Source organism: Equus asinus, chromosome 4 (genome assembly GCF_041296235.1).
Source record: "Equus asinus isolate D_3611 breed Donkey chromosome 4, EquAss-T2T_v2, whole genome shotgun sequence".
In the NCBI taxonomy this organism is placed as follows: Eukaryota; Metazoa; Chordata; class Mammalia; order Perissodactyla; family Equidae; genus Equus; species Equus asinus.
Window position 1 is genome coordinate 17,339,821 of NC_091793.1, and position 16,082 is coordinate 17,355,902.

Genomic DNA, 16,082 nt, shown 5'->3' on the forward strand with positions numbered 1-16,082 from the left:
CGCCGGAATCGAGACTGAACACATCCTTCACCCTCAGAAGTTTCCCAGTGCCTCTTGTGCTCCCTTCCGCCCATCCCCCAAGCCCCACACAACCTCCCATCTGTTTTCTGCCCCTTTAAATTAGTTTGCATTTTCTGGGATTTTATATAAATGACATTGTAAAATACGTTTTCATTTTTGTCTGGCTCCTTTCATTCAGCAGAATCATTTTGAGATTCATCCCTGTTGTCCTGTATATCAATCTCTCATTCCTTTTCATTGCCAAGTAATATTCCATTGGGTGGATGTAGCGGTTTGTTCATCCGTGCGCCTGTCGAGGAGCATTTGGGCTGTTTCTGTTTGGGGCTGTGGCTGTGGAGCTGCTGTGCGCATTCCTCCACGAGTCTCTGCGTGGACGTCTGCTTTCATGTCTCTTGAGTAACGGCCAGGAGTGGAATGGCTGGATCGTGTGAAATGTCTTAGTTTGGGCTGCTACAACAAAAAATACCACAGAGTAGCTGGCTTCCACAACAGACGTTTATTTCTCGCAGTTCTGGAGGCCGGAAAGTCCAAGATCAGGGCGCCAGTGTGGTCAGGTGAGGACTCTCTTCCAGTTGCAGACTTCTCGCTGTGTTCTGACATGGGGCACGGGGCTGGGAATCTCTCCAGAGCCTCTTTATAGGGCACTAACCCCATTCATTTCATAAGGGCTCTACCCTCGTGACTCGAGCTCCTGCCAGAGGCCCCACCTCCTAACACCTCACATTGAGCGTTAGGATTCCAACAAGTGGATTTTGGGAGGACGTGAACATTCAGACCATAGCAGGTGCCTTCTCGCTGTTTCCTCACATGGCGGAGAGAGAAGAAGCAAGTCCTCAGTCTCTTCCTATAAGGGCATTAATCCCATCGCGAGGGCTCCACCCTCACAGCCTCATACCTCCCACAGGCCCCACCTCCAAATACCATCCCCATGGGGGTTGGAGTTTCAATATATGGATTGGGGGAGACACAACGTTCAGTCCGTAGCAGCAAATGTGTGTTTAACTTATTAAGAAACTGCCAAACTCTCTTCCCGTGTCATTGCCCCATTTATGTTCCCAAGAGGAGCGGATGAGCCGCTCGCCGCCCCTCCAGCTCTCGATTCCATCAGTCCCCATGTCAGCCGTCTGGGTGGGGGTGCGGTAGCATCTTCCTGAGGTTTGCGTTTGCATTTCCCCAGTAACTGGTGATAGTTAATGTCTTTTCATTTGCTCATTTGCCGTCAACATGTCTTCTTTAGTGAAGTGTCTGTGCAAGTCTTTTACTCATTTTTCATTGGTTTGTTTTCTGATCATCAGGTTTTGAGAGTTCTTTTATACATTCTTAATACGAGTCCTTTTATCAGATAAGTGGTTTGTCTGTATTTTTTCCCAGCCTGTAGCTTCTTTTTCATTCTTTTAACACTGTTTTTCCAACTCTTGGAGTTTTTAATTTTTTTGAAGTCCAGCTTATTCCTTTGTTCTTATATGGATTGTCCTTTTGGTATTGTATCTAAGAATCTTGGCCTAACCCAAAATCCCAAAGATTTTCTTCTGTATTTTCTTCTAGAAGTTTTATAGTTCCAGGTTTTACATTTAGGTCTGTGATCCGTTTTGGGTTTTTTTTTTTTTTTAATGTGGTGCAAAGTATGGATTGAAGTTATTTTTTGTTTTTAATATATAGATATCTACTTGCTCCAGCACTATTTGTGAAATGATTATCCTTTCTCCACTAAATTAACTGCCTATACAACCTTTGTGGAAAATCAGTTGACTGTATACATATGAGTCTATTTTTGGACTCTGTTCGGTTCCATTGACCTATTTGTATAACTTAACTCCTCTGGAACAGTCTTGAGTACTATGGCTTTATAATAGGTCTTGACGTTGGAGAGTGTAAGTCTTTCCTCTTTGTTTGCTACTGTTTTTCTTTGTTTCAGAGTTGTTTTGGCTATTCTGGGTCCTTTGCATTTCCATATGCATTTTAAAATCACCTTGTCAATTTCTACCCAAAAAAGCCTGCTGAGATTTTTTTTTTTTTTTTGAGGAAGGTTAGCCCTGAGCTAACATCTGCTGCCAATCCTCCTCTTTTTGCTGAGGAAGACTGGCCCTGAGCTAACATCTGTGCCCATCTTCCTCTACTTTATATGTGGGATGCCTACCACAGCATGGCTTTTGCCAAGTGGTGCCATGTCTGCACCCGGGATCCAAACAGGCGAACCCCAGGCCGCCGAAGCAGAACATGCGCACTTAACTGCTGTGCCACCGGGCCGGCCCCTGAGATTTTTTCTAAGTTAATTTTTATTGAGTTTATGATAGTTTGCAATCTTTGAAATTTCAGTTGTGCATTATTGTTTGTCAGTCGTGTTGCAGGTGCACGCCTTTACCCTTTGTGCCCACTGCCCACCCCCCCTTTCCTATGGTAGCCACTAATCTGTTCTCTTTGTCTACAAGTTTAAATTCCTCATATGAGTGGAGTCATACAGAGATCATCCTCCTCTATCTGGCTTATTATTTCACTTAACGTAATTCCCTCAAGGTCCATCCATGTTGTTGTGAATGGGACGGTTTTATCCTTTTTTATGGCTGAGTAGTATTCCATTATATATACACCATATCTTCTTTATCCAATCATCTGTTGATGGGCACTTAGGTTACTTCCATGTCTTGGCTACTGTAAATAATGCTGCAGTGAACATTGGGGTGCACAGGACTTTTGGAATTGCTGACTTCAAGCTCTCTGGATAGATACCCAGTAGTGGGATGACTGGGTCATATGGTCGTTCTATTTTTAATTTTTTGAGGAATCTCCGTACTGTTTTCCATAGTGGCTGCACCAGTTTGCACTCCCACCAGCAGTGTATGAGGGTTCCTTTTTCTCCACAGCCTCTCCAACATTTGTCACTTTTGGTTTTGGTTAGCCTGCTGAGATTTTGATTGTGATTGTATTGAATCTGTAGATGGATTTGGGGAGAACTGACATTGAACAGTCCTGAGCCTTCTGACGCATGGTTACAGTATGTCTCTCTGTTTGCACAGGTGTTTCTAAATTTCTCACAGCACTGTATGGAAGTCTTCAGTGTGCCAGTTTTAGACAGCTGTTGTCACATTTATCCCTAAGTGTTCCTTATTTCTTGATGCTTTTGCAAATGGCATTTAAACATTTTTTACATTTCTGAATGTTGGCAGCTAGTGTATAGAAATACAATTGCTTTTTGTATATTGACCTTGTATCCTGCAACCTTGCTGACCTCTTTTATTAGTTCTAACGGGGTTTTTTTTTGTAGATTCCATAAGATTTTCTATGTAGATGATAGTGCAAATAAAGACACTTTTATTTCTTCTTTCTAATCTGGAGGCTCTTTATTTCTTTTTCTTGCCTTATTGCACTGACTAGGACTTCTAGTCCAGTGCTGAATAAGAGTGGCGAGAGGGAGCATGGCTGCCTCATTCCTGATCTCGGGGAAGGCGCGCAGTCTTTCACCATGAAGTATGATGCCAGCTGTTGGTTTTTTATAGATGCCTTTTGTCAGGTTGAGGAAGTTGCTTTCTGTTCCTAGTTTGGCTGAGAGTTTTGTTGTGAACAGATGTTGAATTTTGCTCAATGCTTTCTCTGTGTCGACTGAGATAACCATATTGGACTTTTTCTGACTGATATTCAGATGGTGAGGTGACCTTGCATTCCTGGCATAAATTCAGCTTGCTTCTGTTGTATTATCCTTTTTATCATTGTTGGGATTGATTTGCTAACACTTTGTTAAGAATTTCTGCATCTAAGTTCAAGAGAGAACCTTGCTGATGGCTGGCCACTGATGGTCTGCCTGGGTCTGAGTGAGGGGTGCCTCTTCCCATCAGGCGGGCTCAGGGGGTACAAACGTGGCTGGATAGTACTGCCCCTTCGTCAGCTGTAGGTAGTGGTGATTCCCACAGAATGAGACCTTAGGCAGGCGGGCTCCCCACAACACATCTCGCATATGCATTTGTGGAGCCCTAAAGACCCTGGGAGGGTGTCATCTCCCATCTCCACACCCTAAATACCCACCTTGCCCCTGGTGCGGCCATGCCATCGTGCATTGGAGAGAGCCCTGAATTGGGGAGCGGGAATTTGGGGTTGTGTCAGGGTGTGTCCTGGTCACTGCCCCTCCTGAGGGCACAGTGGGGACACATATCAAGGGCCAAAGGTATGCTGATCTTTTAAAATTCCTGCCCATTAATCCCTGTTTTTTACAGTCTCTCCCACGGAAATACTTTGTCTTGTGGAAATTACTTTATCCACCAAGACGTTTATTGCAGCATTATTTATTAATCGGAAAAGGACAGGAATAGAACCCAAATTTCTAAGGAGAGGGGATGGGCTAAGGAAATGCCATTGTGTCTGCTGATGGAAGACTCTGCAGCCCTTCCAGGAGTGATTTAGGAAGATTGTGGCAACATTGGAAAATCTGCACGGATCCTTAAGCAAAAGTAGAAAAACAGGTTACAAAATTCCACCTATGCTACATAAAAAACTTACTTTTAAAAAGGAAGCTAATGTGCAGCAAAGGGTAATTATTTTCCAGGCAATGCCTTTCTTTTTCTTTCTCTAGCTTCCAAAGTTTCTTGCATGAGTATATATTATTTTCATCATTAAAAGACTCATGATAAAGAGAGGGAAGAGCAGAGTTTGCTGTCTAAAAGGTACCCCTGCTCGGCCAGGCTGGGGGCGCCGCGTGCCTCTCAGCACCATGTCCCATCTCATCGCTGTGTCCCGTCTCAGTGCCGTGTGCCGTCTCAGTGCTATGTGCCATCTCAGTGCCGTGTGCCGTCTCAGTGCCGTGTGCCGTCTCATCGCTGTGTCCCATCTCAGTGCTGTGTGCCATCTCAGTGCTGTGTGCCGTCTCAGTGCTGTGTGCTGTCTCAGTGCCATGTGCCGTCTCAGTGCTGTGTCCCGTCTCAGTGCCACCCGCTCTGTCTTGCAGGCTTTGGGAACCATCACTGCAGTGCCTGTCACGGGTCCTCAGGTCAGCTCCTTGCAGAGGTTGGCCGGGCAAGGAGCGGCAGAGCTACCTCAGGTAAGCAGCCTGCGGGCGGCCCTGGGGTGACTGTCCGTCCATCCCCGTGGTCCCTGTCCCTGGCCCCTCAGCTCTGAGGTTTGAGGTGGGCACTGAGCTGGTGGGACCCGCACACTCTGGGAGCCCCCCCTCCCCTGCATGCTCTGCCCGTCCTTCAGAGCAGCTGTGTGGACCAGACCCAGCGACCTGCACGGTGAGGAGCTGCGTGACCCACTAAACTGTGGGTCATGACCAGGATTCTTTTAGTGGAATAAGCTTGGCTGGACTAGAATAGGACAGAAAACAGCAAGACGCATCGTTAGCGTTGCATCTTGGGTAACCTGGCTCTGGACTGGGTCATGAGGTAATGCAGATTTTAAACTATGGGTCACCGTCAGAAAAGTGTGAGAAACTCTGGACAAGAGGCTGCCTTTCGGGAGGCGGAGCGGATGCTGGCCTCGTGTCCCGGTCCCGTCCAGGCCTGTGAATGGGCGCCACACTTGGACGAGTTACCTGGGCGCTCACCTTCCCGGGCTGAGTCTGTCCTGCAGACAGGCTGGTGCGAGTGGCTCCCCAGCACCGTGAGCACTGAACCAGGTGGCACAAAGCCCTTCTAGCCTTGCCTGGGATGGAGCAAACACCTGCCAGTTCCTAACCAATGCTCAGCTTTGTTGAGCGCCTGCTGTGTACATCCCGCCTGTCCTGAGGCTGCAGGGCTAGACAGATGCCTCCAGCTCCAGGACACAGAGGGGTGGCTGCTCTGGGAACCTCTCGTTCTTGGAGCAGCGTTCGCCAAGGGCCCACCTGTGCTGAATCTGACGGGGTCCTGCTCCTAAGAGGCTCAGAGTCTGGGGTGGGGGTGGGGGCAGACAAGGAAACAGGTGCTTTGAACCCAAGGTTACTGGGCTGAGTCAGAAGGATACACAGGGGCGATAGGAACCCTGAGGAGGCCCATAGGCCACCTGGAGGTCAGGGAGGACTTCCTGGAGGAGGCGGTGCTTGAAGCAGACCTCAGAGGGTGGGAGGTCGTGGCAGGCCGAGGGGGAGGCAGGCCCAGGGAATGAGCCCCCAGGAGAGGGACCGTCAAGCACAAGGCACTGGGGTGAGAAATGGAGGCAGGGGCCGTGGGGAGGCCAGAACTGCAGTCCTCGTGGCACTGTAGGGGGAGGGTGGAGCAGGCAGAGGAGGAGATGTCAACAGGGGCCTTTCGGGGGCCTCGGATATCAGGCCCCAGAGTTGGGCTTTGCCTGTCAGGGACCTGAAGGTAGTGGGGAGCTATGGAAGGCTTTGAGCAAGGGAGGGTCGGATTGGGGCTTCTGATCAGGGTTGGTGCTGTGTTCCTAGGATTTCTCACTCCCACGTGCACCCCTCACTTGTGAAAGTCCGAGGCCCCACCCGTGTCTCCACCCCACCACGTGCACACGCACGCACACACTCAGGCGTGTGCTGCATTTACAGAGTCACTCATCGTCGGCCTCTGCACCTCCCCCCAACCTCCTCCTCTCACCTTGCTGCTCTGGGGCTTGTGTCTCCATGTTTTGCCCTTGCTCTCCCCCTCCCAGCAAACATCTGGACCCGACATTGACTTGGTGGCCTCCAAGTGGGTCCACTCAGGCCAGAAGGTGGCCAGTGCTCACCTGGTCCAGCTGTGACTGCTGCCGTTGGTGCAGGGAGCCTCATGGGGAGCAGAATAGGCAGCGTGTGGAGGGGACCAACCGGGTGGGGAGGGCCCCTGGAGCTCCTGCAGGAGGGGCGCGGGGCCTGGATCTGCACACACCTCCAAGTGGCACCAGCTGGAATGTCATGAGCTCTGGGCTCCCCCGAATGTGTTTTCCCTGGTTGGAGGCCCACAGGTTTCGGCCAAACCCTGAGCCGCTGGCTGAGCTTCTGTTCAGAGTCCGGCCCCTGTGGTCTGCACCCCGCTCAGCCATATTCGGAGTCCCGTTGTGTAGTGTTAGCCGGCCAGCGTGAACCACAGCGCATGGGCAAACCCCGAATGACTAGGAGGTACTGACAGAGGGTGCAACAGCCCCCCCACTGCCGACGGGAGCCGGAGATCACAGCTGGGGTCCTCGTGACCACCGCTCACCCGTCTGCCCCGGCTGGTCCTCCTCAGAAGCAGAGAGCAGCACATCCTGGGCTGGGGACCGTCGCAGAAGGACCAGAGGAAGGATTCTTTCTGCCACTTTTCATATTCAGTATTGGTGTTTGTGTTGGTCTCTGCGACTGTCCACTGGTGCCAGGGACAGAGTGGGTCAGGATGGTCCTATCCCAGGCTGACCAGGGCAGGCGCGAGGTCCTCAGCTCCGGCCTCCATGAGTCCCCTGATGGTGGGGAAGTCATTTCTGTGCTTAGAAGGCAGGCTCACTTTGCTGAGGTCCCCCGTGGCAGGGGAAGGGAAGGCCAGCAGAATTAGCACCAGCCCCATGGCAGGCCCTGGCGAGGAGCCTACTATGGACACGGTGCCTGCCTGATGAGGGGCACACCGCACTGCAGTGACCTGCCCAGGTCAGGAACCCTGCGGGAACTGCCCGAGGCCTCTCCCTCCACTTGGGTCAGTGGCGAAGGGACAGGGGAGACAGGTGGGGTAATGCCTGGGGCCAACGCAGCACCCCGCCAGCCTGCACGAGCACCAGGCAGCCTGTGGAAGTCCCGGGTGCGTGTCCCGCCGCCCTGGGAGGAGTAACGCCTGTAGCACCGTCGTTCTCAGTACATCCCTCCCTCTTCATGCTGTGGTCTGCTCATCTGTGGGACGGGCCGACATGCCTGCTCCGCACTGCAGCCACAGGGGCTCCCAGAAGGCAGGGCGAGTCGTCTCCCTTCTCCCAGCTCTGTCTCATCTCCGAGAAGGTGATGTGAGCGCGGGTCCCACGGGGTCTGTGGGAGGCTCACTTAAGGTCGTGGTGTGCTGGGCCACCGACAGTCGGCACACACCTGGCACTTGGTGCATTTTCTCCCCTGCTGCAACCTGGCTGGGTCCCATCGCCCCCAGTGCACAGATGAGGTGCATGCCGGAAACCACACAGCGCCTGGAGGGGGCGGGATGGGCCCCAACAAACCGCGCAGAGCCCTGGCCTGAACCACGTGGATGCCGCGCACGCTCTGTGCTCTCTCGCGGTACATGGACTTCTTAGAGTGTGACGTCCCAAGCGCAGCTCGATGGCTTTCCCAGGGGATACAGCGGCACCCCACCCAGATCAAGAAGCAGACTGAGCAGGCCCAGGAGCCCCCACGGACCCCCCAGTCATCACCCCAAGGGCAGTTCTGCAGACACCTGATGTCGAGAGCTGCCCCGCTTTGCGACTGGATGCGAATGCAGTCCTGTGGCGCCTGCCCTCCCTCTGACTCGTCCACGTCTGCTTTCCCATGCTCTCCTCCTTTGTTCTTCACCATTTTATCTGAGTTGGGCTGGGAGGGACTGGGACCCAGACTGGCTCCTCCTGAGCCCCCTGGCCAGTCAGTGCAAGCCCCGGATGCAGGCGGCCTTGGTGGGTCCCATCACCTCTCCACTGCTGCCCCCTCCCCTCTAATGTGGGAGGTTTCTGAGCCAGGTCCTGTCCTTCCCAGTGCTGGCTTTGCTCATCACCCTGCCTCTGTGGCCGTCTGACCACGCAACTGTCCCTTCGTCCCCAGGTTAGGCCAAAGACTCTGATTCCAGACAGCCTCCCCGTCACCCCGGGCCGGGACCGGCCACCTAAGCAGCCCCCAACATTCCAGAAGGCCACCGTGGTCAGTATCAAGAACCCCAGCCCAGCCCTCCCCACTGCCAACAACACCGTGAGCCATGTGCCAACACCCGGCAGCCAGCCCCTCGCCGAGTCCGCCGCCGTCACCTCTCCTCTGAGCAGTGCTGGCGTGGCCTACGCCATCATCTCCACCGCCCCCAGCAATGCCGCCGCCATGGCCCCCAGCACCGCCGTGTCCGTGGTCAGCGACAGCATCAAAGTCCAGCCCCTCCTCATCAGTGCCGACAACAAGGTGAGGGTGGCCCTGCACACAGGGGAGGCAGGTGTCCAAGAGGGGCCGGGTGGGTGGGGCCCGGGCAGGAGGAACGACTGGATGGCGGGATGACTGAGTGCCCAAGTGAATGGATGGGGTATGAACGGGGGAGTGAGTGAAGGGTGCACGAATGAGTGATCAAGTGAATGAAGCTGTGCAGAGTGACTGGGGGATGCCAATGAGTGACTTGAGTGACTGAATCAAGGCTAGAATGAACGGCAATATGAGTGAGTGATTACGGAAAGGAATCCTGCAGGAACAAGGCGGGGAAAATGAAGGAATATGTGATTGAAAGAATTTGGGGCTGAATGGATTAATACCAGTGGGAAAGGAATGACTGGTCAGTGAATGAATGACTTCATTCGTTGGGATAATTAATTAGCTGGTGACCTGGGTGGCTGCCGGGTGGATGGCTGGGAGAGCCCAGGACTGATGATGGGGCTTTGCTGCTGGAGTTCAGTAGATGAGGCCTTTTTTGGACCCCAGGTGCCTGAGTAGAAAATCTATGATTTCTTGCCACAATTTAAAACTAAAACTGAGGTCCTCACCCGGCTGCCCCCCGAGCTGCTTGGCTATCGTGCTGTCAGAGGCCGTTGGACTGCGGAGAAGGTGCCCTCCCCCCGCTTTGGCCTCTTTCCCCCTGTTCCCAATTCAGGGTCCGCCAGGCCGCCCTGCTCTTCTGTATGCCAGCGTCCCTTCTGCTCCCCAGCCTGAATGTTAGTCCTCCGCTTTCATGCAACCCCCTGTTATTGCACACGGCGTATTCCTGGGAGAATTATGCTCTTGGGCCCTCCCACCCGTGGACAGATCCCGGCGGCTCGCAGCCTAAGGAGTTATCGCCGGCTGGGATTGGATGGCAAGCTCCACGAGGAGCCGCGCCCCCAGGACCGTGCCTGGGTGGGGGCTGCTTGGCAGGAGTGTGCTGGGTGAACGCACCCGTTTCACTGCAACCTCATCAGCACTCGGTGTTGTCATTTTAAACACTTTTTGTTCATTGAATCGATGCAAACAGAGGCTCGTTGTTGAAAGTTCAATTCCTTTGGTTATTATGAAGTTGGAGTGTTTTCTTCTGCTTTTCAAGAATTCTGTGTCCTGTGTGGCTCCTTTGAGGATATTCTTTGCACTTTTTTTCTACTGGGATCTTAATGTTTTTCTTCCCATGAATATGAAAAGGGGGTATTTTTTTCCACCCAGAGAAACCTGGGGTTTTAAAGTTGTGCTACAAAGAACAAGGAGCTTTCTCTTAAGCCAGCGGAAGGACGGAGGGCGTGTCCTCTTCATACTTGGGAGCCTCAAGTTCACATGATATCCCCACGTGTTCTTGGGGGGCGGGGACAAGTTCAGGTCATTCCTGGCTTGGGCCAGACCCTCGCTGGCTGCTCCTGGCAAGTTCGTTTGTCCTAGGTCCGTGAAAGATAATGATTCTTTCCCCATTCCCTGTCCAAAAGAAATAAGATCGCCGAGCCACAGGTGGAGGGGGTTCCAGCCCAGGGGGAGGCCGGGCTGCAGAAGTGACCTCAGACTTGTCAGCTTCAGACCCTTTGATCACAACAGATGGCAACCCTGAACCCTGGTGAGGGCCTGCTCAGGGGGCTGCGCTGGGTGATGCTGAGCAGGTCTGGAGCCCACCTCCCCCTTCACCCGCCCCCCAGGCTTGGCAGGCCCCTTAGAGTGGTAATGGCAGGACCTCCTTGCTCCCACCTGCCCCCAGGCCAGGTTTGAGAGCCTCAGTCTCGGTGGCCTGGGGGCCCAGGGACAGAGCAGGGAGTGGGCAGGCCAGGCAGTACAGCCCCACAGACCCAGGGAGGCTCTCAGCCCCTCTACTGCCTAACCCAGTGACCTCAGGCAAGGAGCAAGTCTGAGCTCTCTCGGCCTCACTTTACCTGCATTTGAGCTGGGGGTAAAGAAACCAACCTCCCTTGAGCCCTTGCTGCCCGAATCTTCACAGCCTGCCTAAAGGTAGGTGTTTCAAAGGTTTTACTGATGAGGCACCTAAGGCTCAGAGAAGCAAAGGCACCTCCCCAAGGCCACACAGCTGGGAATCGGGAGTGCCAGATTGAACCCAGGCCCTCCTGGTTCCTAAACCAGGCCCATCCGCACAGACCGTCCTCGCGGTGCACAGGGCTGTCAGGAGGAGCGTGGCCTGGGTGCTGGCACCCATGGACTAGAGAATCAGGCAAGCTGCCTCGTTCCTCTGTGACCCGCCATTCGAGGCCTGTGCCCTCATGGGGTGGACACCCCTGGCCCCGGACTCTGCGGGCCTGGCCCACCCTGGGCCCTCCTGGCGGCCCCTCCATCCCCTGCCCCGCTCACCCCTCCACCGCATCTTCCAGGTCATCATCCTTCAGCCTCAAGTGCAGATGCAGCCTGAGAGCACGGCGGAGTCGCAGCCGCCCACGGAGGAGCCATCTCAGGGAGCTCAGGCCACCAAAAAGAAGAAGGAAGACCAGCCCCCAAGCCAGGAGAACCCCGAGGTAGGGCGCCGGGGTCTGAGGGCTGCTGCAGGACACGGCTGTGTGTGGAGTGGGGATGGGCCTCACCGTGGGGTCACCTGATAAGCCCAGGGCACGGCCACCCTGTGCAGCAGGAGCTCTGGGCGGGGGCTTGCTCAGAGTTTCATCTCACAGATTTGCCCGCTGAGCGGCAGCGTGGGGTAGCAGTTAGCGCAGATTCTAGACCCAGACTGCCTGGATTCGCATCCTGGCGCTGGCAGTTGATAGCAGAGTGACGGGGGCCGATGAGCTGTAAAACGGGGGTGGTGCGTCTTCCTTCCTGGCAGCGTTGTTGGGCGGATTCCATGAGTCAGTGTCAGCCAAGCCCCCGGGAGAGTGCCTGGGACCCTGCTGGCCATTATGCACCATCCCCGGTGCGGCCGTCCCTGCCCATCCTCAGGACCCTCCGTCCGGGGCCCGGGCTGCTCCTGGCAGCGTGCCTCTAAGGCAGCCCTGCCTCCTCTCCGCGCAGTCGTGGCTGATCCCAAGCATCCGGAGGCAGCAGAGCAGGACCCTGAGTGCCTTAGAAGTCCGCTGCTGCCAAGGCTGGCCTGGGAGACACAGGTGTCTCCTGAAGGTGCCTGCAGAACTTTCCAGAAATTGCACATAGTGCCCCCTCCCCCACCCCCATGTGAAGGAGGAGGGATGAATAGGCTCTTGTCGCACCAGCCCAACGCGTGGCTGACGCGCCGTCACCTGCGCTGAAGGAGCTATAAGACGGAGCGGCTGGCTCAAGGCCATTTCATGTTGAACTTTTGGTTCCCGCAGGTGACGGTCCTTGTGTTGCTGCTTGCGTCCTCGGCCATCCTGGGCCAAAATGAACCCTCTGGGACTTTTCCCTCCTACTGAACCCTGATCCATCCTACAAGATTCACTTCAGACGTCCTCTCCTCCAGGCAGCCTTCCCTGAGCACCCCGCCCCCGGCAGGCAGCAGAGAGCCCCCGGGCCCCTGCAGCTCCGTAGGCTTCTTTGTGTCCAAGTGCCGCCCTTCTCAAAAGAAGTCAGTCGGTCATCTGTCCATCCGTTCATTTGTTCGTCAGGCATATCTTTGAGTTTGCTCCACGCCCGGCTCTGTGCTGACGGCGGAGGGGAGGCGCCGAGATGGCGCAGATGTCGTCCTGGCCTGGGGAAACTCACTGCTATGGGCAGACACAGGCACGGCCACTGGGACCTGAACTTGCATTTAAAAGTGTCAGGTGTCATCAGAGAATTCCAGACTCAGAGCTCTGGGAGATCCAGGGAGAGGGACAGAGCGTCTCCACCTGGGAGGACAGGGGAGGCTGTGCAGAGGAGGGGCGTGATCATGAGGGACTGGAGGCACAGGCGGGGTGTCAACAGAGGGACAAGAGGCAGGCGGGATGGCGTGCCGGGTGGAGGGACTGCCTGGGTGAGCACGTACGAGTGGGAAAGGACTCGGCACACCCAGGAAGGTCAGCTGGCCTGTTCGGACTGCAAAACAATTTCTAGACACAGGGTTAGATAGACGTCAGAGCCGCTCCTGGGGGACCTGGATGCCGGCTGCCGTATGGGGCTTTGTTCCGTGGATAGTGGGGAGCCATGGAATATCTTTGAGCAGGAGAGTAACTTGATTATCGTCCTTTGACGCATCCAGAAGATCTGCTGGGGATTCATAGAGTTGACCACCCACGGAAGCTGAGACAGAACCAAGGCTCCTCTGTGGCCCAATTTTGTCTCAACAGAGAGAATAGGTTTCATTCCAAGGCAACGTATGTGCACCTACTGTGTGCATGGGGAGGCCCGGGGTGAGCTCACAGCCCAAGGCTCCCACGAGCACCCTCTGTCCTCTGAGGGGTTTGCTGCCCCCTTAACATCCAGGAAGGTTTTCTGGGTGGATTCTCTTTGTTCTCTCAAAGTATATCTTAGTCAATTATTGTGCATTTATACAATTAGTGTAATTACATCTAATGACATAATTAGCATAAATACGTGTAATGACTGAAATAGAACTTGCAATGACAACACGTCCTGGTGTAAAAATCCTTATTAAAGTTTCTTTTCAAAGAGGGCTGGGAACACTGTGCGCGCAGACGCGGGACGCCGTGGCGGCCTGTGGACCTTTTGGTGAAGATGTAATGAAGAGCACTGAGGCCGGCGCGGTGGCCGCCCCAGGACCCGCCCATGTGCCCGTCGGGAGCCCCGGTCGTGGGTGTGGGTTTTCTGTAAAGAAACTCTGACGGTGTCTCTGTGACCCCCGTCGGCGTGGCTGTGACGTGGCAGCCAGGGCAGCGGCTGGGGGCTCCCAGGGGCCTCCTGCAACCCTTGTGGGGCCGGCCTGGTGGGCGCCCGGCAGGGCTGGGACGGCACAGGACGTGCAGCGGAAGGGGACAGCAGTTTCCCGGTGCCCAGGACGGCTCTGGGCATCGGGGGAAGGACTATTCCACTACCTCTTGGACCCCAGGAGGTGCGTGCGAGGAACTGCAGACCAGGATAGCTACCTGAAGAGCGTTTGCTGCCGGCCAGCCTGGGCACAGCGTGGTCAGATTCAGTCCCCACAGTGAGCGGCCTGTGCACTGGGGACTGTTAACCTCTCGTACAGGTGGGGAAGCTGAGGCCCAGAAGTAGTGGCCGTCAGAGCTAGGAGCCACACCCATGCAGACTGGCCCCAGACCCTGAGGCCCTCAGTCCTGTGCCCACTGGCCTCCTCTGCCTGGGTCACGCTGAGAGGGGGTGAGGTTTGGGGCCAGAGCTGAATGACTCGGGGAGCCGTGGAGGGGCTGACTGCTATCCCAGGATCCCCTCCTCCCACGATTTTCCCACACACAGCTCCTGGCCTTCCTGCAAGTGATGACTGTCAGTGGGAAAGGGTCCCCATTCCTCACCTTCCCAGGGGCCCACAGCCTGGCCTCGCCCCCCAGGGGCCCCAGCACTTCCAGGAGACTCCAGAGAGTCAGGAAACCGTGGGACTGTGTAACTGCTGCTGCCTCTCTCTTTGCTTGGGCTGCTAGGGAGCTCACAGCCAAGTCTGTGACTGACCCCTAGCAATCGTGTAGGGCCTCTGACCTGTAGTGTGAAGCCAAACCTTATCTGGCTGCATCTCATTTTCCTAAGTTTATCTTCTCTTCTGCTTGCTTCCTTGTTTATTCTCTGTTTAAGTGTGTTGTGTATAAGCAGTACAAACCCTTTTTTTTTAATCAGACTGGATATCAGCAGCCAGTGCTCACCTCTCAGGTGTGTTTCGCTCTTCCTATGACCAAGGTCAGCACCTTTTCTGAAGGGTCTGTTCTAGCTTCCTTTTGTTTGGCTGAGACTGCCCTGCTTATTCCTGAAGGACATCGCCTGACCCGTGCCCAGAGCTGGGGTCCTGGCACCCTCACCCAGCCCCCTGCAGCAGGTGTGTGCCGGACGCCGTATGTCCGGCTACCCTGCTGAACCCTCACAGCCCCCACGGAGCTGGGGTCTTGTCCTCTGTTTTGGCATGTGCCAACCCGAGGTCATACCAGGAGCTTGAGAGCTGAGGCTGGCCGGGCCTCTGACTGCCCATTCTTGGCCTATCTGCAATCCCACAGGTGCCTCCTAGTTTCAGTGGAGATGGACAGCTTTTATGGGGGCACGTACTGCAAAGTGACAACTATAGAAATAAGTAGAAAACGAGGACCAAAGAAAGCCACTCAGGCGAGAAGGTTGAGGCTGGAACAGATGTGGCCGCGGTCAGTGCAGCTCCCAGATCATCGCAGCCTGGGCCGGAGTTTGCCCGGGGTTTCTTGCCGTGTGAGTGAAGTGCCAGGGTGGACTGTGGTTCGTAGCAGGGCTGGTCGTGTCTGTGACGTTCTGCAGTTTGTGACAGGTGTTCACATGCAGGGCGGTGTCTGAGCCTCCTGGCAGCCCCATGAGGTAGGCAGGGAGCTGACACTCGGGCACAGGAAGTGGCCGTGCCCACCCAAGGCACTGCAGGGACACGGGGCAGGGACCCCACATCTGTGCTGAGCCCTCGTAGCTGACTGTGCTCCCTGCCCCCCACGTCCTCGCAGTGGCTCTGTGGAGTATGGCAGGAGTTACAGTTTTCAGTTTACAGATGAGGAGACCGAGGTTCAGAGAGGCTGGCCATGTACGTGGTCACAGGGCTGTGCGCTAAGCCCGGACAGAACCTGGGCTCCTGGCTCCTGACCCCAGGCTCTGTCTGCTCCTTCCTGTCTCGAGGCCCAGGCCGTCTTTGGGACAGAGCTGTGGTCTTTTTGGTGCCACCCGTTATTTCAGCCTCAGGTAGCATCTGTCCCAGCTGGCCGCCCTCGGGTCAGTGCATGCCCTCGGAGGGGCAGCCAGGGCAGGGGTTCCAGGCCTGTGTGAGCACTGGCTGCAGCCCCGGCCCCGGCCGCCTCTCTGGGTGGGACCTGTGCACACAGATGCTCCTTCCCTCCACGCCATCCCTGTTGCCACAGCCCCCATTCCTGCCCCATCTCTCCCCAGGCCCTGGGCTCCCGGCCCCTGGATGGCTTCCTCCCTGTCTATTCACCCTGCACCTAGAAGGACCTTTCTAAAATTCAGAAATAACCAAGTCATCCATCAAAGCACGACCCCCATCAGGATGGTCCCTGGGTGCACCCCT

General features: G+C 55.2%; 1 protein-coding gene across 3 annotated transcripts in view; it reads left to right on the forward strand.

Annotated features, from left to right (window-relative positions):
* The window catches only part of PHF21B (PHD finger protein 21B), a 102,479-nt gene that overhangs the window by 68,600 nt on the left and 17,797 nt on the right, over window positions 1–16,082 (forward strand). For all 3 annotated transcript variants that reach the window (XM_070506746.1, XM_070506747.1, XM_070506748.1), the window contains 3 exons: window positions 4,955–5,047; window positions 8,660–9,004; window positions 11,359–11,499. In XM_070506746.1, the coding sequence (XP_070362847.1) occupies window positions 4,955–5,047; window positions 8,660–9,004; window positions 11,359–11,499 (579 nt within the window). The remainder of the gene's footprint in view (window positions 1–4,954; window positions 5,048–8,659; window positions 9,005–11,358; window positions 11,500–16,082) is intronic.